This window comes from Thermobia domestica, chromosome 17 (genome assembly GCF_964235325.1).
Source record: "Thermobia domestica chromosome 17, izTheDome1.hap1.1, whole genome shotgun sequence".
Classification (NCBI taxonomy): domain Eukaryota; kingdom Metazoa; phylum Arthropoda; class Insecta; order Zygentoma; family Lepismatidae; genus Thermobia; species Thermobia domestica.
The window spans coordinates 4,605,445-4,632,347 of record NC_137470.1 but is presented as its reverse complement, the minus strand read 5'-3'; the positions used below and the strand labels follow the sequence as shown (position 1 = coordinate 4,632,347).

At 35.1% G+C, this 26,903-nt stretch overlaps 1 protein-coding gene across 7 annotated transcripts in view; it reads right to left on the bottom strand.

Annotated features, from left to right (window-relative positions):
* The window catches only part of LOC145674364 (CUB and sushi domain-containing protein 3), a 228,682-nt gene that overhangs the window by 40,189 nt on the left and 161,590 nt on the right, over nt 1-26,903 (bottom strand). For 5 of the 7 annotated variants that reach the window (XM_081744323.1, XM_081744322.1, XM_081744324.1 and 2 more), the window contains exons 5-9: nt 21,050-21,261; nt 15,954-16,162; nt 13,602-13,778; nt 8,871-9,050; nt 3,639-3,821 (exon numbers count right to left, since the gene is read on the bottom strand). In XM_081744323.1, the coding sequence (XP_081600449.1) occupies nt 3,639-3,821; nt 8,871-9,050; nt 13,602-13,778; nt 15,954-16,162; nt 21,050-21,261 (961 nt within the window). The remainder of the gene's footprint in view (nt 1-3,638; nt 3,822-8,870; nt 9,051-13,601; nt 13,779-15,953; nt 16,163-21,049; nt 21,262-26,903) is intronic. The other 2 variants (XM_081744320.1, XM_081744321.1) reach the window with 1 other exon arrangement.

Here is a 26,903-nt window from a genome sequence, read left to right as displayed (position 1 = left end):
ATTAAAACATATTTTATTTTGGAATGACCCTAATAGATGGGCTAAGCATGACGTACATGCGATAGTACTTCCGCAAGAATTCGTTTCCGATGGGACCCAGAGAAATATCTACTGTATACGTCCAATGGTTATATTTGCGCATGACTCAATGATCTATTAGCATTATAATGAAAGAGAAAATTACGGTTCCTTTTTAAGATCTGAAATAGCGAAGTTTAAAATATATGAGATAAGAAACCGCATCAACATTAAAATAATTATAAAACATATGACGGTCAATGCTTTCCTTATGTAGCAGCTATGTTGTTTGAAATACGAAATGAAAAACAGCAACTATTGAAACGTCGCAAATCCTTGGAGCGAGAAGTGATAAAACTACGTGACTCTTCTATTGAGTTGTCCGATTGATCCTGTCGTAACAGAACAAGAATTCAAACCACCTTCTTTGGAAGCTGTGAAAATGTATTCAACATTGAAGTAACGTAAAAAATGCTTTCGATTGCACATTGTTAGAAATTCTCTTTGTTATGATGAATTATAGTAAGGTATATACACAGTATATAAAAAGTTGAGAAAAAGACTCATAAAGTGCTTCATGTGAAGTATTGTACTGTATAGATGAGAAATATTACGAGAAAGAAGAGAAACTTTTTGGGGCATTGGCTAAGAACGAACTGTATCATGACAGACGTGTTAGTAGAGGGTATGGTGGCAGGAAAGAAAGGGAGGGGGTGAATTAGTGGACGATATCAAAACAGATAAATAGTACTTGAAGACGAAGAGGTTGGCTTAAGACCGTGAAGCATGGAAGCTTCTCAGTTACAGCAAGTGACCTAACAATAATATCAAAATACCTATGATGATGATGATATACACAGTAAATATATATATATATATATATATATATATATATATATATATATATATATATATATATATATTTATCGTTTTCTCGTATCATTAACTGTTGAGTAGATGTGGTACTATCAAAAAAGTGTGTAACCCATGTATGTTTTAATATGTTTTTAATTGTAGATTCACAGAAATATGAACAGTAATGAGTGGGGAAAATGTGGCTCTGCAGTTAAGTGCACATCTCTAATGCTGCAAGTGATGTGGCATAACCATGGGAGACTTTTTTTAACTCATTGCAAATGATACATTCCATATTGAGATCATAGTTTACCAAACCCGGTACACCATAGTGATGAACTATGGTCTTAACACCATTGAAACATTTCAGCTACATGTAAGTAGATAAATCAGTATAATTAATATGATAGGTAAGAGAAGTAAATTATACAAACCTTTTAGAGTTTCAAGAAAATAATAATAATAAAAAAAGACAGACGATAAACAAGATGAGAAAGTTATAAATTAAATTTCAGTAGTTGTTCATACCTTTTTATGAAAATAAAGTAAAATAGGTCCTTAAGATAAAACACCTTCACCATGGCCGTTTCCTCAAACACGAAATTGCACATTGAATAACTCCCAATACGAGTTCTCTCTTCTATTCTTATAGTATATAACTTTATGATCTCGAGACAAAAATGTCTTACATAACTTCTGTTTCGAATATAACTGGCAAACCATTTTGTAAATACCTGTTGAATAACTGCAATATATATTTGAATTTTTTCTCAAATGTTAGTAAAATTGCAAATAAATGCAAGCAAAATAAACAAGGAATAAGCACAAAAATATAAAAGATTTTAGTTAATGGATAAATATGAACTGATAAGGGACAACTATTTCGGATGCTTCGATTGCCGAAATTGTTCATGAAACTAAGCTATACAAGTGGCGTTAGAAAAGGAAGAGAAAAAATGTTGGCATAATGATTTGAAATTCAGCTGAAAGTGTGAAGTTCTACTCAACTTAGAAGTTGGAAGAGCAGTACTAAAAACAAAAGTTCATGAGATGTTTCATTTAAATGTATGGTTGAAGAAAAGTGGAGAAACAAATCATGGAAACATAAAAACAAGGTGAGAATTGTAGTGCATACATAGCGGAAATTTGATGTGATTAACAGAGCAATACCGATGATAAACTAAAAGATATATAAATTCTTCAGACCAACAAAATATTAAGATTTCGATTGGACTTTGATGGTGGGTGTTCAGTGATGGCTACGCAGACTTGCTACATTGGTAGAAAGTCTTTAACACAGAAAATCATATGCCCGTTTCTTTTCTTTTCTTTATTTATTTATTTGTTTTAATATGAGCGTGAACTTCCCAAAGCAAAACGAGAAATTCTATACGAGATGATTTTTATTCAACACCACTAAAATATTTATTAAAATTTTTCTGTTTTGACGTATGTAAACAAATTAGTTTATTAGGCAGTAATAGAAACTTTTTTTTTTTTTTTTAACGAAATGTACACATGCGTAATTAGAAATCTGTCAGGAGAGTAGAAGAAAATCTTTTAACCTGCAACAAAAGAAACAATTTGCGTGCAATGTTCGTTGAATAGGTGCTCGTTCTCAAACTATTGTCATTTCTAAAGACCAGCAGTCGTAGCAAAATGAAATACCGAAAATGGCAGGCAAAATTGAAAAATACATTTTAAAAATTGCAATTTATATTGCAAAAATTGATACAGTGGTAGTAGGTTATTTATTTCATCAAAAGCTCACATTAAATGCGTTAATCTACGTTATGGACTATAAGCAGCACTAATGAACGAGGATGACTTTTGAAAGTATCAATAACCAGAACACACCCAAACGGAGAGAGGGAAATACCATTACAAATCATAGACATGTTAATAATAATAATAATAATAATAATAATAATAATAATAATAATAATAATAATAATAATAATAATACCGCGATAAAAGGAAAACTTCATATTAATTGAATCCTACATTGGCACTTGATAAACTACTCATGTCATACAACACATTTAGAGGAGCCAGTAAGAGGTCTCTGACAGCTTGCAGTGGCGTTACCATACTCACTTGTCAAGGCACTTTTGGTGCATCTATAATGGCAGTTTTCTTAATGGTGTTAAACAGAGTGACCGTGGTTGGTAACACTAGCAACAAAGTAGGAGCTCCACTTTTCTCCTGCACTTGGCAAGAAACTTTAGGGACCATCTCTTGATGGCTCCTCTATAGCTCACATCTGCAAGATATTTAAATATCATGAGCATTTCCACTAGATTGTCATCTGCCCATTCAGGTGCGTTTGACGCCAGAAAGCGATCGTCGTCGAACGTCTATCGATGAGACAAGATGATACTAGAAGCACGTTACAACCTTGGAATCCGAAAAAGTATGAACCGTGCTTCCATGTATTTGGATGGCCAACAGCCATTTATATCCGCCGGTGGGTAGCGTTAAAAGTATCACTCATGTTGATCTGTATTCGATGATAACGGCAAACAATGTGAATTATATTTCCGGCAGAAAGGTGAATTAAACTTAAGAAGCAAGTATGAAATGGCAAATGCAGCCAATGATTACCATAAATGACATTTATTCATGATTTCTTGTAAAAATGGTAAAATATGTTATTTTGCCACAACCGCCGGACTTTAGTAATTTCCGAAGTACGAAGATAAACATATTGTTTAATCTGAGGAAACGGCCAAGAGGAAAGCACAGGAGAAACGAAGAAGGAGTACCTCTACAAATGGGAGGGTTCTTATCATACAGTCCATTGGAAAGACATGTTATTTGCCTTGGCCCAACCAGAGTGAAGCGGCGGTCATTGCAATAATATTCGACAATGGATCCAGCAACTGTCCTGTTGTTTGACACCACAAATTTTCCGTTCTTAATCAAAGGTGGTGGTTCACACTCAACAACTGAAAGATAAGAAAGCTTTTCATTCACCACAAGGAAAGTTTTATACACAACTGGATGCGGAAGAGAAAAACTATACAGTCTGTTAAAAAAAGTAATTAGTTACAAAAAACATGAAATTATAATTTATTGAAAGAATAACATAATCAAAATATCTGAATAACAATTTCGCTAAGTAACAAGGAAGTAAAATACACTGTATCTCATCGATGTAACTGGACTTTGCTGAAATGATGATACACATTTTATAGTTTAAATCACAAAGGTTTTGAGTTCTATTAACTCTCTGTTTTTCACATATTCAAGGTTCTTTAACTTGGAACACACTAAGTACCACGCTCTCTGTCTGTCGTCTGTCACTCAGAAAGATTTTCAAAGCTGCAAAACATTGCTCCGTAATAGGGAATTCACTTGTCAAGTTGTAGATCACCATGTTTTTGCTATTATTATCACAATTTTTACTTACTCTGAATGTATGATTGACATTATTTATCACCTATCAGTATTTATAATGTAACATAATGTTCCACAATTTTTCGTCTGTAACACCCAAACACAATGTTATTTGCGTTATTAATTACAGCATTGCGTAACTAGCCATAACAGTACTATATAATCCAATTCATGCTGAAGCAAGGGTACGCACAGACACTTTGTATACATGAAATTTATTACTCTTGGAGTATTTTGCTTTTGTGGTTGCTATATTTAAAATATTGATTACAGGTTAGGTATGATCAAGCTATATTAAAAACAAAAGATTTTAACATAGTTATCTCTCGCATGTATTAGCATGGAAATGATAACTTCTATAAAAAAAAAAGAAAAAAAAGTTGGTTATATTACATCCCGAGAGCAACTGCCAAAAGCAAGGCAAAATGAATAAAAACAGTTATACATAGAAATTTCTACATTTGTGGCAAAAATCTGTCAATAATGGAAGATGACGACAATGAAGATGTATTATAATTAGATTAGATTTGATCTGATTTTGAGTTTACCGTCTCTTTCAGCGGCAATGCTATATGAGACATGGACTTACAGCTTAACGTGGAATCCAAACCAGATGAGCTCCCACAGGGAATCAAACCCCGGTCTCCCTCGCCAAAGGGGCGTATGCTAACTGGTTAGCCACGAGGTATTATACCTAGGCTGGACTACCTCCAAATAGCTCTTCTTGTATATGTCACTGTTTTAAGCTTATCAAATTAGGTTGAGTTGATTTTGAGTTTAACGTCCCTTACAGCACCGAGGCCCTATATAAAACTTGGACCAACCGATGAGCGTGGAATCCGAACCACATGAGCTCCCGCCGGGATTCAAACCGGCGTCTCCCACTCCAAAGGCGCGTACGCTAACCGCTTAGCCACGGAGGAACTTTATCAAATTATGTATTTTCAATATCTGTAAATAGAAGCAAGAAATCAAATACTCTATTTTCAAAGCTCATTATAATACAAGAACGTCTTAGTTTGTGAATAACGTTTATTCCTAACAGTTCACAGTCACCCTAATCGGCATCGAAATGTCTCTCTGCCTGCGTAACGCCAATAGATGGTGCTAGCGTGCAAGCAATTTGTAGATTAAATTGCAAGCTAGAAACGGCGTTGTTTCAATTATTTCAGAACAGAACAAAGCACGGTTTTATAATATACAGCAAGCTGAAGGCTTGGAGGAAACAACTAGTTCTTATAAACAATTATTTTACCGTGATAGCTTATATACCACAGGCGTTGACTTCCAAATACAGCCCCCATCGGCTGGGGGCAAGAGGTGTTTTTTTTTTTTTTTTTTTTTTTTCAATTTCGAACCAGGAGGTCTTAGGGGGCGTTTACGGGATATGTAAAAGTAGTAGAAAATGACCGATATTTTTTTCTTTCGTTGTTCAGTTAGTTTACGTAGATATTTTATCTGACCCATGCGAAGAATGGGTATTTCAGCTAGTTCTTTCATAAAATAAGAGATTAGTTAAAAATTTAGAACTGCTGTATATATGAGCTGTAGCCTTAGAATGTACTTTCAAAGTGTGTCTGAGGAAGGTAAAATTCGTACTGATTTGTTTGTAATCTAAGAAGTATTTTCTTCTACATGTTACCAGATATATATATATATATATATATATATATATATATATATATATATATATATATATGACAATCATACAGAAATATATATATATATTAATTATTAAAGCTGTTAATTAAAGGAACAAGCGTTAGAACTAGCTCAGTGCTAGATTGAACGTCAACAGGAAATATTGTACCCTCACATTTTAGCTTAAAACATTTCAGAATATCGGAGGAATAATTAATATGAGGTTATTTTGTACTGCCTTAATCTTAGTATAATTATATCATTAGTATTATTAAAAATTTTAATAAATTAAAACATTCTAAAATGTGAACTTCTAAACTCTATACCTTTAATAGTCTGCCTATAAGCCACTTACTATGTTCCAACTTAAAGAACCTTCAACATACATAAAAATGATACTTTCAACCAATAGAAACGTACTTTTGTCTCAGCAAAGAGAAATTAGAATCGGTGAGATACAGTGTGATAACTTGTTGTAAGGTAACTGTTGTGTTGGTCGTCAAGAGTTTATCTCTTTCGTGGAAATATGACCTAGAAAAAATTGAAAGAGATCTGAAAGAATTCCTCTCTACATACGCATTTAATAAATAAAGAAGCCAAAAGTGTAAAGCCCTCGAAGAAGACTGGAAGACAAATTTACTTCCAGGCGCAAACTGTACAGCCACGTTTAAAAAATGGAATCCCTTGGATCAATTTTCTTTCCTTACGAAATTCTCATTAGTTGGGAATATTTGTATACAGGTTCCGTTCTTAACGCTATTTGTTGATTTTTTGTAATTTTCAAACTATTGTAAAGAAGTACGGATGATCCCACACTATTGGTGTTGGCGTCATAACATGGTAGTAATGGGAATAACTGTTTTCGTATTTTGAGGTTCTATTCTTTTTTAAAAGATAAATTTTGCTATTTTCCGAAATAGCATTCACTCTGAAATCATAAGGGAATCAGTAAATTATGACCTCGTACCTAATAGTCTGTAGGTTTGCTTTTTCTTCTCTGCAACTAGCCAGCCTGACAATGACACAACAAAGTGTCTGTGCCAATCATAAAATATGGCCAATCAAGCTGTATCTAATGTGGCCTTGAATGCAGTTAATGAGGTGCCTTTGAAAATACTTTCACAAGTGCTCTATGGGCCTAATATCAGTGTTTGGGAACCATTCATGGAGTGAAAACTGTTTTCCATTCACTATTCCTGCACGCAATGTGCTCTGAGTCTCTCATGACTTTATGCTTAGCGTACGAATCTTTGTCACGGGAGATCCCTGGTAGGATTGCAGTCGGGAGCTGATGTGATTCGGATTCCACGTTAAACTGTAGGTAAACATCTCATATAGATTCAGTGCTGAAAGGAAGGCTAACTCCAACTCGACCAACTATGTGCTGTGTGAAATGAACTGTCATCGTAAAAGGCATTATCACCATTCGGAAAAAATTCAAGCTGGTGGGGCGCATCTAGTCTACATGTACGTCTTAATATTAGCTATGTGGCTATATAGGGAAGGGATAAAAATTCCTACCAGATAAACATACTCTGAGCCACCAGACTCATCTGTTGAAACCAGGCATGATGGCTCAAGAACCTCACATTGTTGGTGCCTAATTCGTTTACGGTTATATAGAGAATGATGTAAAATATGTAATTCATCATATAAAGAGACTTTTATCTTCATCTGCTATGCAATCTCCATGTTTGTTGCACCAAGCTTCTCCTACACGTTGATGAACTTTCTTCAAGAGAGGGTATCATAATGATTATCGGCTGCAAAAGTAAGTATGCACCGTCTTCCAAGTTGTCTCACACTGGATACAGACACTCAACTCTTGAACAGTTGACTCTTACGGCTTGGTATGTTGACCACTACAAGTCTATGAATACGGAACTCATCTCTGGCATTAACTCTCCGTTGACCTCTATTGATTTCCAAGAGTCTACTGATTGTCTATTTTGATATCGGTCTTATGGACTTCAAGGCTACAACTGCAACCGCTAATGAGAACGAAGCACCAATTTTTCATGTTTCCACAACCTGTCTTTGCCAAAAGGTCATAAATATTTTCCTTTCTCTCATGGCAGTCAAGTACCAACTGTCTGTTGGCCCACTTCTTCTTTACATATACTAGTAAAAGTGTTTGTGTTTTAAGATCATGTATATAACAGGCCTCATTCATATAAGCAATGGATAGTCATAACTTACTGATCTCTCAGTGTATAAAACGCAAAGGAACATAATGTTTTTAATTTACTAGGAACTTTTCAATAACGATGAAACAAACTAAACGTGTTTATTGGTTGTAGTTCACAATTTATTGTATTATTTCGTTGCCATCTCCTTTAACCAAGTTACTTCAACTTGACTTAATAATTCGAAGGTAAAATCATAGTATATGTTTTTGACATCAACCCTACTTTTATATGATTAAAATAATGGAAATATATAATAAATGTAAAATAAATTGTATATGTGCGGAATGCGAGTAGATTCTTTTTTAGTCAATGAAAAAAAAAAAAAAACTCAAATGAAAATATTTTTAATGTATGTAACACTTTGCAAATAATTTTCTGGAGTACATTAGTGATAAATGGTATGGCCCAATGTTCGGAGAAGGCTTTCGTTTATTGAAGAATAAAAACAGAAAATCCCCATTTACATCTTTTTGGTTTTCTGATTAGAGTTCTTAATTACCTGGATTTAGCACATAGACCAAATTCATCAACCTCTTCATAAAGTACGTGTTATTAAAAGGAAATCCACTTTCAGATGTGACTCTACACAACAAAACGTGTACTGATGAAATGCAATAACAAAGGTAATGAGTATAAATTTATGTAATTTTAAAATTACCTTTGATAAAGCTCTTGGTTTTTTATATGCTTGTTTTTAAATAAATGGATGGTCTGGAATTTTACAATCTTATGCAAGAGTTGAAAGAAAGGAAATAGGTGTATACTTACTTTCACACCTTGGTGGTGGGCCATTCCATTTCTCGTCAACGTCGCATGTGAGTTCTGCTCTTCCTATCAACATATAACCCTCTTTGCAGGAGTAGAGCACTTTGCTTCGGTACGTGACCGATCGGTTAAGAAGCTGGTATTGGCCATTTTCAATAGCTGCCGGAAAGCCACATTCAATACCTGAAATTAAATGTTGCGGAATTAGTCTTTTGGGGCGATTTTCTCAGAAACTATTAAGACTAAGTTCATAAATAAGTATTTCGTTAATAACTTTATAATGATAGTTAAATTACTCGTCACGAAAAAATATTACACGAAGTAGTTTACTCTTGGGGTGACCTTCTTTTCATACTTTTCTGTAAAAGGATTAGAATCAGACTTCTGGTCTTTCTGCAGCTATGGCCATGTTAGCCTATCACATATGAAGGATGACGTCCCTCTTCAATCACGCTACCCGAAAAACTGGGAGGAAGAAAAGAAGTGTGACCTGCGACCATTATGTTAAATACCATTCTGGCATTTGCATAGGTTTGAATGAGGAAAACCCAAGAAAATCTCATGATGACTGGCCTGATAAAGTTTTTACACTGTTTGGACTTAGTGTTCCCGCCGGGAAATTCACCTATAACCGCCTGTACCAAAGGCGGGAGCGTTAGCGACTACGCTACGTGGGGCCACTATTTTTTTTTTTTTTTTTTTTTCAAAAAGGACTCACGTGAATTTGTTCATGTTTTATAAATAAGTATTTCATTAATATTCCTACATTGTTGTCTAAACCACTTCCATGAGAAGATTCACAAGGCGCAGTTTATTCTTGAAGGTAACTTTTTTGGGGGGAGGGAGGGGCAGCATTGGAAAATACGGCTCATACACTATTTTGTTCATATTTTATGAACAAATATTACCACTAAAAGCCCTAGCATATCGCATAAGTCGTTTTTTAGGGAAAAGTCTATAATGGGTAGTTAACTTTTGGGCGTGATTTTTCTTGCGAAAACGTCTAATAATCTTGTTTCTTGTTTTACAACAAAATGTTTCATTAATAAATGCAGCACAACATGATTTAGTTTAAGGAATTGGAGCGAGAAACTTTAATATGTTGTCCTGTACCTTTTATTTATTTATTTATTTATTTTTTACGATTATTGAATATTTCACTTGTATTCATAATATTGTTTTATTAATTTATATTTGATATTTTTTAATTATTCCTCGTATACCTAATTGTTTATACAACATGTGTGGTCTTCATTAATTATTTCTTCTCCTTTCTAACCCGTTTCACTAGTTTTATGTTCTCCACTTGCAGCCTAGGAACATTACCACGTGACTCTAGTTTACAATTTGACGCTTTGCTGCTAGTGCGCATATCTTTAACTTTCTTGTTGTTTCTGTTAATTTTCCTCCTAACTTAATGAGCCATTTGGCGAAAGTGCTCGTAGCGTGTTTATGACGTTTTCACTATTTTCTGGTAACTTTTCTGGATTCCTTTTTTACAATGATATATACAGATTATTGAGTTTAAATATAACACTTTGTATATTGTACATAAATATGTAATGTCGGGATTAGTTTGCCAGTATTCAAATATATTTTTACTTATTTCAGATACACCCGAGATGTTACAAGAAACTGCAATGGACGAGTTATTTTCCTAGTATAATTGCAAACATTCTTGCAGCTGATAAATTAGAATCGTCAATCAATATAGTAATTAGTGTCATTTGCCAATGAAAAAAATTTGGAATTGAGGCAGTAATGAAAAAAAAATGCCATACAGAAATGGGAGATGATCACCGTTTGGAACTCTACGATTTCGAATCAACTTTTGCTGACTCTTCTGTGGCTATATGCGGAAAAAAATTAAGATAGAATCACATCTTCAGTCTTGGTTATAGTTTTATATTTAATTCAGTATGCGTATCGTAGTGTATGGAGGTTTTCTCTTGAGTACATAGTTCATTTATCACTTTGCCAGGGAGACAGCCATCTGGACTGCTCAGCACTACGAACTGGACAATGCAACAGTCATCTTAATTCGGCACATTATAATATGTTTGTAAAAAGACTTCTTCGAAGAACATAACTCACTTTACAGACTTTATAATTTCAAAGAAAATTCTAGGATTAATTTTGGTTAATTTGTAAGAACTTTCTCACCTGGTGTGAATACGATATCCCTGTTAGTTATCACAACAGTGTATCTCAGCACACCTTCGTCAACAAGTGATAGAAAGATATTACCATGCTATACATTCCTCTCCCTCTATATCAGCAGTCCCTGCTGGTTTAGTAGCTAGCATGCTTGCCTTTGGAGCATTCCTGGCGGGAGAGCTTTAAAAAATGGAAAGCACTACGGTTGTTAGGACTCCATTATAAACTAAAGGTTCCGTCTCATATAGCTTCTGTGCTGAAAAACGCTAAACCCCACTCAGCCAACCAAATTTCTCCTTGTATCAATCGTCTGTAACGATTCGAGCCAGGGCCGGATCTACCATATGTGGAACATGTACATTTGCACGGAGCAGCAAAATCTGTCATAACTATATTATTTTAAAAAAATACTTCTTGTTGGAAACAGACTTCATGATGATGGTAGTTAAATTTACTAACTTGATTTTCTATTTGAATACTATATTCATAAATCATGTTTAAGTCGCTTTACTTTAAGGTCACATGGACAGTGCTAAAGCAAATGGTCAAACAAATCCCAGTATTAATTTCTTGGTTGTTGTCAAATACAAGAACTCAATTCTCGAACAGTAGCGCACACCTGATCCATTTAGTTAGTTATCACAATTTTGATATAAAAGCTAGTCTGTGTTTGTCACAAACAAGTTCCTTATCATTGATGGTGAAAACTAGTTTTTTTTTTTAAATTTTTAATAGATATAGAAGGAAAAAATCAAGAAATAAAAGATAAAAGAGCTAGTTGCACTGGAATTGTAAACTGATATATTGAGATTGAAGCTCAATATTGAATTCTATAAAAAGGATTACCATCTTTTCTCCATAGGTGTGTTTGCCTTATTTTTCACTAAGATAATAGATTATTATTTTAAAGAAAAACAAAAGCAGACACAACGAGATTGTTTTTGTACTTTTTAGGTGTTTCTGAGTGTGAGTGTGCTTTGCTACCCATTCGTTGTTCGTGTGATGGGGTAGCATACTTAAAGTCGTGTTTTTTTTTTCTTTCTGGAGAAAGAGGATTGGCAAATGATGACATTGCATAGAGATGGTTGTAAAATGATATCTATAAGAATAGTGGAATGTGTGCGTTATCGTTGTGCTTGGATGTTGGAACGCAAGAATGATATCGAACATAGTGCAGGGTTTACATCGGAGTTTCTGTCGTTGTTTTTGCTGTAACTGCGAAGTCTTTCAAAGGACAAGTTACCATAATAGAGTCAGGTGGTGGAGCTAATAACTTCGGGTCGGATCAAAAAAGTGCTTTTTAAGATTCGCATGAAGAGGTGAATATGAAATGAAAACGTTAATGCGTTTGTATAGGGAATGTTAACTGGTGTAGCATTCAGTGAGGAAATTCGGAATATATATTTTTATTATATATGATATATATAGTTGAATCGAAACCTAAAGCGGAAAGAAAATGAACTTCTTACCTGAAATAAAGAAAACATTATCACACAATTCAAAAACAAGTAAACTATATGCTTTCGCTAAATCTCTCATCAGATAGCGAGGGAAATTCCTTAGCGAGAAAAGAAAAGATTAATTTAAGATTGCCAATTCTCCCGTATTTGGCACAATTTCTCCCGTCTTTTGATTTGATTTAACTCGGGAGCTTGTATCTCCCTATATATATATAGCAGCAAAATGGCCAAATGATGAAAATGGAGGTAAAATCTCCATTCTTACAGATTATTTTTTTTTTAATTGCAGAAGCAATCTTTTAGACACAAAAAACCTTGAGGTTTTCTACGATCTCTGAATACTCTGCAATCATTTTGTACCTGTTTTGTGTTACAAAATATTTGAAATTTAAGCATTTTTTTTTTATTCATTCGTAATAACCGTAAGGACATAACGAAGTCTCTCTCACTTTTACAAAGAGTTGGGAACCCTAGATAAATTAAAACACAGGGGAATAACTTGGAAGTATCCAGTTGAGTTTCATGTTGGAATGAAGTATTAGGTGGTCACATGATAATGTTACCAGGCTGTAGATAGGAGGAGCTTAGTGGAGAAATCTACTAATGGGATGGATAGGTTGATAGATTTCTGATCATTTCTGCTTATTGCTTTCCTTCCCTATCTGATGAAGGATTATGAAAGAGCTTATAGTATTTGCAGGGTTTCTCTAGAGGATTGTTAGCTGATGATTAGAAGTACCCCAGGTTGGAGGATCCCAACACAAAATGAAAGAATCTTGAGTTATTTCTTGAGGAACGATGTGATGAAGCAGGTACAGGTTCCTTGAAAAGTGTAAAGAGCGTGTGATATGGTGAAAGTGGGAGATATTTGAGTAGAGGTATTACATGAACTTGCAGATATTAGTACTGGATACGATAGAAGTTTGTTCACTATCCTGAAGCGAAGAAAAATTCCGGTGCCATACAGAATTCTTAGCATAATGTGTTAGTAAAGCACTAAGAAAGTCTCCTCGAGTATACAAATTCTTCTTTAATAACAAGGAACAGAATTCGTTTTTAGATTCGTTTCGTTCAATTCTCTAACGATTGCTACTTTATACATAGCTGTGTTACTTACGCTTACAGACGGGTGGAAACTCATTGTAAAACCCTGTTGGAAGACATGTTCTTGTGGAAGGCCCCACCAAGAGATGTCCAGTGTCACATTTGTATTCAATCTTTGCTCCCACGTTGAAGTTTTGAGCAACCATCGTCGAGTTAGGGGGCTGCTCTGGCTTTCCGCACGCCTTCGGTTCTATGCGAGAAAATAGATCAAGGGAAATTAACTTCACATATTTGCTTCTAACATAATAGTTAAAGTACAAACCTATATAGTACTAGTGAATGTTTAAAATGTATAAAATATTAACAACAAATTTCAAATAGCAACAAATTGGAAAATAAATTTTACTGAAAAAATAGTTCGTCAAATGTACAGGGCTTTCTCTTTAAGACAAAAAGCAGTAGGAAGATATTGCATCAATACTTTATTACACTTCGATGCAAGTCGACTGAAGCATTGAGCTTCACATATTTAGTATTCTCCATTAAATCATGATACTGACTTAAAATAATTTAGGATTTTCAATTTTCAAGCTTCTTTTACTCAATATGTTATTTTAACACTGTTTGCACTTGTAACTTTAAAAAATTATACATTCTAATTCAGCAAATTTGAATCTTTCATACTCCTTCTCAATTAATATCGGCATCTAATTTTGGAAATTTAGTTTTTAGTATAATTAATCTGAGTCACTGTCTATTAACTTACACTATATTTATTTCCTACAGGACATAGATGGATTCTTGAATTTCCATTAAAAAAAAAAAAAATAACAAGAATCAGAATTTGGAATGAATACCATACAGAAAATTAATAAAACCTTTATCTATATTTCAAAGTTTTCTTTGTTCGAGGAGTGTGAAAAAATAAATAAATCTGCTCTAGTTTTGGTCTTATAATACTTATAAATCGCAAAAGGATTATATTTTGTTAGAATTCTCTATCTACAGAAATAATAAATACTTGCAAATCTCCTCTTATGTTGAATACAATTTGCATTTCTACTTAAGGAACTTTCAATTCCATGCAATACAATAACAGTAATTTTCTTCTGATAAACCAGAGGTTATATTTCTTTAATTAAAAAAAAAATATCTTATCAAAGCAAATTACTTTTAATAAAAATAATAGTGTTACAGTTTCCACAATGTATCTTTGGCCACAATTCATTTCTTAAATAAGACAATGCAGTTCCAAAGTTAGAATGAACAGCATTTAGTGATTCTTCTATAGTTTTAACACAATTGCAGTTATGTATAATATGATTCAGCTCATCCCACGCTCATAGCGTGCAAATGATCACGTATCAGTTTGATTTATTGATAAAAATTATTAACATGTAAATTATCTGTAGAACGAAACGTAGGAACAGGAACAAATAGAGAGTTAAATGAAACAAAATAAAAGGTAACTTATTTCTGAAAAGAAAGAAAATGAAAAGGTAATGTACACCTGTAACACGCGGAACTGTTGTGAAACAGCAAACGTTGTAGTTTCACGTATTTTTAAGGAATGCTTAGTAGAATTCATAAGTTGAGAAAATTTTAATTGACGAATACATATTAAGCAAGGACTACGGTGGAAAACCTCTGCTTTCAAAATCACAAATAAAGGAACAAAATCCCAAGAGTGAATAAAGCAATAATACAACAAACACTGAACAAATATAAATACTGAGATTGGAAATGATCAGGGGTCTTATCTTGTCTCGCCGGGTCTTTGTGTTCATCTCCGGCTAAGACTCCGTCTTGAGCTTCATCTTCGTCATGGGTCAACAGGCATCAAACAGTCTGTATCTGAAGAGCTCCAGTCATTAGTTGTTGGTCTTCATTAAAACTATGGACCAACACCACTTCAGCCAAGTAATTTCAGTCAGACAAAGTTGGGAGAAGCGAGAACATCTACCACGGTTTTAGGAAACAACACCAACTAGCCAACTAGGTTGTTAAATATCAACTCTACCGACCAATCTAGGAGAGGATCATTGCCGCAGACACCAAAGAGGAATTTTTGGAAGAAGAACATTTGCATACAGGTTAGTCTTGTCTCATATAATGTTACGTTAATAATGGTAATTTGTGGATTTACTCGGACATGAATTGACACATATATACACAAACATAGAAACCATAATTAAACACATCAAACCGCCAAAATCTTTGTTTTAATTAAGACATACTACACATCAAATAAATGCATTTTAGGCTTTATTCTTTTGCCGCTCATAAGAGAGAGTGAGTGGAACTCGCTTTCTTTCACTGGTATAGAATTCAAATATAAGATTTTCATTCCCTCAGAACACATACTAGTGAAGAAAGACGAAAATAATGATGATAATTTTACTAAAAATAAAACTTTCGTACTTACGGTGTTGACAAATAAAATTAAGCTTGGCGTTGCAATTTGTGTCAGACCATAGCCATCCTTTGGAACCATCGTACCTTGCACAATCTTCATTTCCTCCAGGAAGATTCCAAAAGGACACTGTCACATCTTCTCCGTTGATCCACTTCCAGTTGTTCGGATCCTGGGGATCTCGTGTCGCTCCCATCCAGTATTGACCACTGGCATCACCCCTACGGAAACACACACGTTTTCATTTATAGATGTAGTTTAAATACGTAAGGGACGCACCTAAGATTTCTTGTTGCAGGTGATCTATACTTTGAATATATTATATGTTTCAAAATTACTAGGTTACCTTCAATTGACATATGATTACTCACATAAAGCACTTTGCCTATATATATAATTTATTACACATATCATTTGAAAGCTTACGCTCTCTGTCTAATAACATCATGGAAATATGTTATGTGTGCGTGTCTTTTCAGGTCTGAGAACATGCAGTGTCCAGATCCGGTTTCCCTAAATCTACTTTTGTGAATTAAAACTCGGTTGCAGTACCACACAAACAGCTCAAAATGTTGACGAAGTGTGCAGTCAAGGCAGTGTGAACGGATCCACACTGCAAAATTGGTTCCAAAAATCCTATCGCGGGGATTTCACCCTGGAAGATGAGGAACATTGTGCACATCATTCTGCCATGAACGATGACAATTTGAAGGTGATGATTGAAGGACGACATGAAAGATTGCCAAGAAACTTCACGTTCATCATCAGACTTTCCGTGTGCGTGGGTTTTCTGGGGGTTCTCCCGTTTCCTCCCACTTTCTTCATTCCACCATTTCGTTCATTTCTCATCATCACCGTCTCCTTTAGCCTAACCGGCATAACCATGGGACGTAAAACTCAAAGATTTCATTTCATTTATCATCTGACTTTCACATGCCATTTGGAGATACAATAAATGGGAGCTGCAAAAATGAATGCCACTTGAACTGGTCCTGGTCCAGAAAAACAAACGTTTGAACTGTAATACGCTGCATTTACGAATAGCAACTCTTTTCTGGACCGCACTGTGACATGCTACAAGAAGTGGATCATTCTGAAAATTGTTTAGACGGGGGTGCCACTCCAAAACATTTTCCAAAGCCCCATCGCACCCAAGAAGATTACAGTGATTGTGCAATAGCCGGAGTGATCCACTTAGTTACAGCACTCTCCTCGTGTCTCCTGATACATACAAGCAAACGATTTCAGAATTGACATTGAAATATGTTTTATCTGACTTTTCAGACATTTCGAAACTTTTCGTCAGCAATGAAATGCATTTATAGTTGACAAAGTTCAAAACTTCTGCAATAGATTTATGCATTTGAACTCGAAGTTACTCAAGATTTCCTCTCCTGGGAGACGAAAGAAAATAAGTGAGTTTTTCCAGCCCCCATAAACAAGAACATACTACAAACTTTCAATGTTTTAAAGATCTTTTGCACTAAAGTTTTATTACAAGAAAATTAATTTTCATATTACATAAAGAACCCTCACTTTAACTTTGAACTAATTTGCAGAAACAAATTTGTTTTGTTTCTCATAGTGTCTAATACATTGTGTTCTCCACAGATATTTATTTCGACCTGACGTATTATATTGTCTTGTCTACATTGAATTCACATAAGCTTCTTTGCATTTTTTTTTTCATTTTAATGGTAGTGAACAAGAAGTCGATATTATAGCATTCTAAAGTGTCTGTTGCCATTTTACTGAACAAGTTGTATCAAAATATTAATATAATACTGCAACTTTAATAAAGAATTTAATATTGTTTACACATTTACCAAGTACCGAATTCTCACTTCGTATTCATCTAAAAGTTATAACGTATATACAGACTATTCATTCTTGTCCTTCAGTTGATTTTTTTTTTTTTTAACTAGGTAAAGTTAGGATAGGAATTAGATTTCTGGGCTCTCGTCGCATCTATGGCTATGTTAGCCCGTCACGTATAAGGAATGATGTCCCTCGGCGATCACACTGCCCGGGGAATTGGGGACGGAGAAAGGAGTGGGGATGGAAGGAGGCGCCTGGGGTCATTATGTTAGGTGTCATTCCAGTATTTATCCGGTGTTAATGAGGGAAACCCAGGAAAACCTCATTTCAGGATGGCTGGTTTGAAAAAGCTTTTACACTTTTTCGACCGAGTGCCTCCGTTCGGAACTGTTTGTTGTTGAAAGCTATTATGCGTCGTACGCAATAGATGGAACTCCTCCGAACTTGATAAGCTTGGAACGATTGTAGATTTTCACGAGCTTAATATGCACACGAAATATTACGATACGCACAACTTTGGTTCGTGAATAATGTACCGTTTTGGATTTCGTTAAATTTTAGCGAAAAACCATATTGGGAAGAAAATTGCAAGGAACAAACCTATTAATTTGAGTGATTACGAAGTAAATAATGAGGTGGTTGATTAGCGATGTTATAAATGCAGTGTGTATTTATAACAAAGATTTGATTTAATAATCAATAACGGAAAACATTTTTCCGCAGTAGGTAAACTTACTAGTTTACTGAAGTAACACTGAAATATTTTCAGAGCTGTAAGATCTTCTTAAGACAAGATAGTATGGGTTCGTTTCAGACTTTTGTAATTTCTAATTGAAAGAAGAAGAAAAAAAAAAGAATCCCGAACAAATTATTATTATTATTGAACAGCTGTACACTTAACACTTTTCCGTTTGTTACGATCTTCTATTGTTGTCATCATTTTCAATTTAACATTTATTTTCATGAAACCTTTTCCTCACATATTCTGATATCCTGTTAAATTTCGTTTCAGATTCTGCCAGAAACGCCGTATGTATGCAGCAACATTGCAAGCGAATAATTTGTCTTGGAGAAAGCCATTGGGTATATACACACACACATTTTTTCCTCTCCTTTCGTTTGAAGCAAACCAGAGAAGATAGTGTAGTAGTTTTCCGTTCCTTTACACGCAATAGTATTCCAGACTTCAAAATTACTCTGCACATGCCTTGAATTAACGTTACCTACCAATCAATATGATTTTCGTGAACGTCACTACTGGTAGAACTATACCTATTCAATAGTGCAACCTATTCAATATCTTAAAGCTGTACTTGAAAAATAAATTTACAATTTTTATAGATAATTCTTTGAAAAAATTACATACATCCTTAATGGTGCGAATTTGTTTAAAATTTTAATCATTTTTTTTTTTTTTTTTTGCAATTTTACATGTTAAACACTGTATCTTTCGCAAAATATTGTGTGTAATATAACTTCTATTGTTTAATTGTTCATTACAGGAAATGAGAAGACATCTATAATTCGAAGTTTGATAAGTAAACTCTTCTAACAATGTAGCAATGGAATTTTGTAGTTCTAAGCAGACAACAGTTTATGTAGTTTTTAAAACATTTATTTGAATCTGCTCCAGTCGATTCCATTTGAAATCAGAATTCCAAATTGTAACAGTGTTTTTGTTTTAGTTTATTTCTGACCTGAGTCTTATCAGGTACTTTAGTATTTCGGAGATTTTTAAAGGTGTAACTTCGAGTTAAAAGAAAAAAATCTTGCAGGAATCCAAAACATATTATAACTTCTATTCTGCAGCTAAGAGATTAAAACTATTAAAATCTACACAATGCTAATCATTTATTTTATTTATTTTTTTTTATGCCGTGAAAGTGGATGTTCAAAATACTTCAATATCTGCATAAACGTAGAGTATTCAATGCTTTGATAGTTATTAAGTGAGCTCATAGTAGCAAAATACATGTAATGTTTTTTTTCTTTCTTCTCTAGTACAGAATCTGAAAAGAAAAACACTAATATGTGGCGGAATCTGAAAAGAAAATCAATAAGATGACAGAAAACTTGAGGAAGGGCTGTGAAGAATATGGCATCAAAGTAAATGTTAGAAAGACAAAAGCTATAGTGATTGGAACGAAGCGGCTGGTGTCAAATATAGAAGTAGAAGGGGAGAAAATAGAACAGGTGGCTAGTTTTCGATACCTGGGTAGTATTATTAGTGATAATATGAAGTGTGAACGTGAAATAAAAGCAAGGATAGGAATGGCGAAAGAAGCCTTTAGGAGGAAGAAAAGACTATTTTGTGGGACCTTGAATACACAGTTGAGAAAAAGACTTATAAAATGCTAATTGTGGAGTATTGTATTGTATGGATCAGAAACATAGACATTACGCAAAAGTGATGAAAAACAAGTGGAATCTTTCGAAATGTGGATGTGGAGAAGAATGGAGAGAATTAAGCGGAAAACGAATCAGAGTGTTAGAAACGATGGGGGAGAAAAGAACAGTTTTAGATATTATTAAGAAGAGAAAGAGAAACTGGTTGGGACATTGGTTAAGAAGAAACTGTATCATGAGGAACGTTTTAGAGCCTATTGTGGCAGGAAAGAGAGGGAGGGAGAGAATGAGGCTACAATTGATGGACGATATCAAAACAGAAAAATCGTACGTGAAAATGAAAAGGTTAGCGGAAGACCATGGGACATTGAAGCTTCTCAGTTGCGGCAAGAGAGCTGCCAATAATGGCAGAGTACCTATGATGTTGGTGATGATGATGATACAGTACAGAATGCTAATTATCTTGCATGTTTTCAATAATTGATTTATAGTGTATTTACGCTTCTTTTTTTTCAGTAAGTCTATACAGAACAAGACCTTCAGTTTAAAATTAAATCTGAACCAAACTATGTAATTGCACTCGTGCAACAAAGGTACGCACTCTACCCACTAGAGGGAGAAGAATGTTGTTCTGATCTTTTGTAAGTGAGATATGAAGATGTTTTGCAGGAAAATAAATAAATCGTATGCGATTCTTGATGATTTCATTATACCATGGATCAACAATCTCAAGAATGAAATGAAACCTTTGCTGTCAATGAATCCAAAGTGAATGATGGTAGAGAAATTCAGTCAACGTTGAAGGAAACAGAAAAAATCCGAGAAAATCGTGGATTTGTTAGTTTACAAATGTTCTAAAGCTGAATCCAGGTACCAGATTAAAGAATTCTACCGCTTAGCCACTTTATTGTCCTTAAAATACGAGAAATATGCCATTAGCTTACCTGTGCCTTCTCCAAAGTTCCCAACTGATGAATCCCTGCAGCGCAGGGTTGCTTTCGTCCACTAAGGAGCCCCCACGACTGCGACAGAAGTTGAGGGCATCCCTGAAGGTGATCGGTTGTCGGTTGTAGAAGATGTAGCATTTACCATTGTACGTAGCTGTGCTTCCTGGCGGCTGGTCCCTAAACTGAGGGCATCGTTCGATCGGAAGAGCCTACACAGTTATTAATAGTAAAGAAAATTAGTACATTATTACGTAAGTGGGTTACATTTTTCTTGGATGTGCAAGCAAACAAAATTACACGTGAAATCATAACACACACACACAAAAAAAAAAAAAAAAAAAAAAAAAAAAACTTAATAAATATATATAATTCACTTACAATCTACACATACTAATCAGAGAAGCAGTATGACTGGTGAAAGTAAAAGCATTACTGCTGTGTCGTATAGTGTTGCTAACGTCGATAGTAAACGTAAATGGCTCTGAGCTACAGTTCCCTTGTTTTTTCAATAGAGATATCATTGTTTATCCTAACAACAATGGATACTTCATTCTTAAGCTACATGGTGTCTCTAATGTCGATAGTAAACGTAAATGGCCCTGAGTTACAGTTCCTGTTTTATTGCAGTAGAGGTATCGTTGTATACCCTAACAACAATGGATATTCTAGAGTTTCGGCGCATGGTGTTCCTAATATCGACAGTAAACTTAAATCGTCCAATTCCTGAGTTACAGTTCCATTTTATTTCACTAGAGATAGTACTACTGTATATTCTAGCAACAATAGATAGTAATGTTGGTACAGCATAATTTAAACATACTTTATTCAAAATTTTACTATGATAATTAAGTTGGAATTTTGAGTTCATGGTTAGCTGGTTGGCTGGATTAGTGATGTGTGTCCGTTGCAGCACCAAGGACAGATGTGACATGCACCTACAGTTTAAGCGAACTATCATAATGAGCTCAAATTTTAAGGCTGACACTATGAATCAAACCCGGGTTCCCGTGCACCAAAGGGCGCGCGCTACCGAACTAGGCAAACGAGGAGGGTATAAATGGAGTTCATATTTGAATTGCGGGATTCACAACTTTGCATTCGTTGAAGAACTAACAGTAAGTGTATATTTACATTGCAATCCTTTAGAACTATGAGGTGTGAAGAGCAACTAGCAGAAACAAACTGTGAAACTGTCACCATTGTAATTAAAGCATCACTTGTGATGACCATTTACAATTTAGCTTCGACAAACTTCACACACGCTACATGTTTGACATCTTGAGTTTCCTTTTCCCATTCAAGATTTCCATTACTGAAAAAGAGATCAGGTCCAGAATTATAATAGCCAAAGAAGCATTCAACAAGAAAAGATCTCTCTTAACTAGCAGGCTCAATATTGGACTTAAGAAGAAGTTGGTGAAGTGCTATTATATATGGAACATTGGACTTGGGGTTCAGAGACTTGGAAATTACGGAAGTTAGATAAGAAATATTTAGAGAGCTTCGAAACGTGGTGTTGGAGGAAGAGGGAGAAGATAAAATGGACAGATAGAGCAAGAAACGAAGATGTTTTAAAACGGATAGGAGAAAAGAGGACGCTTCTAGACACCATGCTTCGTAGAAAGGCCAATTGGATTGGACATATCTTGTGAAGAAATTGCCGTCTTTATACCGCAATAGAAGGAAAGATGGAAAGAAAGCGAGGAATAGCAAGAAGAAGAACAGAAGTGATGGATGATTTAAAAAATAGAAGAAAATACTGGGAGTTAAAAGAGGAAAATGAAAATCGAGAAACGTGGAAGAAACATTTCCAGGCCCAAATCGAAAAAAAAAAAGAACTTATTAGTCCTAGGACCTGCCAACAGAGAAAATACTTAATAATAATTACTGAAAACTAAATAATTATGCAAATTAAAATTCGCAACAAAATTATCAAAAATGAGTGCAAAATTAGATTTCAGTGTATAACACAGACTTGTTATTATTTTCAAATAAGATCAAATTATTATTATTATTATTAAGTATTAGATAATCGAATGTTTTATCTGAAATCGCAGAAAGGTGCAGATAAAAAGAAGTCTCACCAATGAGCGGAAAAAATGGGGACGTATAGTATGCAGGGTTTACGAAGGGACCGCCAGGTGAACAAAGTTACGAATGTTTGTTAGAATCCGGAGCTGTATACAGTTTCAAGAGCCCATAATAACCAACTGTACGTTTTAAGGAACTTGAAGCTTTTAATAATTATATCTTGTGCCGCTCTGGAATGGTATTACTCGCCATAATCCCCATTCATCTGATTCTCCCACCTTCTTTTAGGTCTGTTCAAAGGTATCTTTCACCACAAGAACTATATTAAACGTTTTGGCCTTATTCTTTGCATGATCTATAAAGTTGGATGTTGTTGTCCAAATGAAGCTTGTTTCTCGCGCCAAATATTTTCTCAAACGTTTGTCTTCAAGAACTATTACACCCTCTTTGTATCGTCTTACACGTTACACCGCGATCAACTCTTACATCCATACAATACTACGGGCAGACCTATGATCTTAAATATTTACTATTAATTTCTTCGATGTTATTCATAACGATAAACTGTTTTGTGTATGGGGAGGAAAAAAGCGAACCCCGAAAAAACCCACGGGCACTGTGTTTGTCCACCACAAAATCCACTTGGCGCGAGATGGGATGGAATCGGGGACATCACGCAGCAGAGGTGAACGCTCCACCACTGAGCCTCCACGTCCAGTTAAACTTTGAAAGCGTTCCTACTTTCTTCCGATCTGGCTACGTAGCCTGTCCACCTGAGCCATCTTAATTTGATGACCCTAACAATGTTTGGTACGGTGAACGGTATAAATTATGCAGTTCTTCGTTACAATGTTTCCGCTTTCCCCATTCCCGTTCCCGTTCGGTCTGAGTATTCCTCTCAGGACTTTATTCTCAAATACTTTCAGTCTGCGTTCTCCCCTTAAATTAAGGAGTATGTTCGACAAGCATACAGCACAACAGGCATCATTGTCGTTTTATATATTTCAAGCTTCAAATTCGTCTCCAGAATTCGCGACGACAAAAACCAAGAAATAAAGTTTAAGAGTAAGTCATGATTTTTGACTAACTAACTCTGTGACCTATGGAACCCGGAGGTTCAATGCCGCATTCATAAAACTTCTCCACTGACTGTTCTTAAGAAACTTGATCCACTTTCTACTTTGTGTTTCTATTTCTGCGACATCCATCTTAATATTGTCCTCCCATCTGCGTCTAGGTCTTCCTAATGGTCGTTTTCCGATTGGGATTCCAGTTAAAACTTTGAAAGCGTTCCTACTTTCTTGCATTCTGGCTACATTGGAGCCATGATTTTGGACTATCATCTCACTAACCCTAAAGCCACATTGTCACCTTAGAAGAACTTGTAGCTGTCATTAAAAAAAAAAAAAAAAAAAAATCTTGAAACCCTACCATATTTCACCATGTACACATAGTCTTGAAAGGGTCATAAAACTTTTTTTTTTCATCTTGCAAGGAGTTGAACGATGCGCAACTTTCTGCGACGTCTTGCTATCGCCCTCCCGCTGACATAAAAGAGAAACCAGTTTCGCCGCTTCCGAAACAACGGATTCTTTTGGACAGGGAGGGGAAGTGCGCCAAAATACAAGTTTTTAATGAGGAAGTTCACTGTTTGTCCACTAGAGTACAGTGCTGCATGTGTGGAGAAACCTTTCTTGTCTTCAAGAAGTTGTAACATGTAAAGAGTAAATAGAAACATCGGATTGCAAGTTTTTTTTTTGTTTTTTTTTAATGACAGCTACAAGATTCATTTAATGTGGCAATGTGGCTTAATGTGTATTGTTCTATTGCTTTTGTCATAATGAAAGGCTTCATTAGTGTGGACTTCAGGTGTTCAGGATCACGTTCACCCTAACAGGTGTCGTGGTTATTGTACAGCAGAGGAGCGTACGCACGGGGAATCTACCAGGTACAGACTCCCCGAAACTTCCTAACTCAACATATTGCATTTCCTGAATAAAACCACCCTTGTTTAACAGGAAAATGATTGATGTAGCATGAAAATTTGTTCTTATACTTCATCTGCACCCTTCGTCTTATAAAAACAATCAGGTTCTATATTTTTTTTCTGAAAATATAGGTGGAAGTGTTTTACAATTTCTTACCGGGTACAGAATAATACCCGTCCAATACTACATACACGTATTAGCTTGTAATATTAGACCCTCCCGCAAGTTTCGACCTCTCCTAACAAAACTGTCCGGATGCGCACCTGGTACAGCATCAATTTGTAAGGTAAAGAATAAGTTTTCCTCGATTTCTTTGGGAAGTACGCATAAGGACTTATACTCGCTGATATCATTTTGTTCAGCTGGTTCAGATCTATCGTTTGGATAATCTTTCTGGTTAAATACTACTAATAATGCAGAATTCTTTCATTTCGTAGCTCCCGATGTAAGCAAATGGCAGCTAATGGTCTGTCTCCAGGTGTATGTGTGTCTGAGATCTTTTTTCTCAGTACCTCCTAGGCGAATCTCAGCCAAATGTAGTGGTCAAACAGCTCATGGCTAAATGAATAAAAACATGATATATTTTGTGGGCGCGATTGGCCAGGAACACGCTTGGCTCGTCTTGTATATGGTACTTCATTTCTCGGTAACAACTGGCCGGATCTCAACGAAATTCCATGAAGAACTACCCATCTCCTAGAAGCTAAAGATTTCTATATTTTGTGGGTAAGCTTTGTTGGACAACAGAGCTGTGTTGCATAGCTTTCCAAATAATAATAATAATAATAATAATAATAATAATAATAATAATAATAATAATAATAATAATAATAATAATAATAATAATAATAATAATAATAATAATAATAATAATAATAATAATAATAATAAAAGTCAGAACAGAGTAGATAAGAAGTATTAACGATTCAAAGTAAATGAAAGATGTCCCATTTATAGCTCAAAAGAACACCACAAATTGAACAGTTCTTGAGACAGGCATAATCTGGAAATGAAATGTAATGGTCTTTCAGTTTAACTTCCCATGGTTATGCCCTTTAGGCTAAGGCAAGTGAATGATGCTGGAAGAATTGGTGGAATGAGAAAGTGGGAGGAAACTAGAGTATCCTGAGGGATAAAAAGCCACGGACACGATGAGGTTCACCACAAACTTGTTTGGCCGGTAAGCAAACCAGAGACCCCACAATTCGAGGTAGGTGTTCTACCACTGATCTACCGTGGACCCTTCCATAATGTGGAAAGTATTATTAAATGTTTATGTGTATTTCTGATAGACGTGGAATCGAAACAACTGGGAGACTGAAAGGCATGTTTATCTGGTTTGCAGAATGATGCAACACAGCTGCCTATCATTGCGCATTCTTCACCACAAAATATCCTGTTGTTTGGTCTCAAATCTTCTTCAAATAAAACACGGAAAACCAAACATAATTTGCGGAGGAAACAGTTACGTTAGAGATTATTTGAGGTATTATATCAGTAGAGAAGAAACATTAAAAAACGTATCCGTGCTTCAATTGTTTGTTCTGCATTTACTTCTGCATCTCAGAAGCCCTTAACGACCCTCTCGAGCGAGACGTAACAGATGGTGAGTGACTATAGCGGTCGCCATATTGCTTCATCATCGTGTGGATCATGCCGCGATGAACTTCTATAGAAGAGATGATGCTTCCTACATTCGGATAACACAATTCCAAAGACAGCAGATGGTGCAACTAACTGTCACCATTGCAAATACTAACTCTGTGTGTTGTGGGAGGTTCTTTCAAACGACCATTGTGTTTGGAAGAATTTTTGCCAGTCCTGGGATGCTC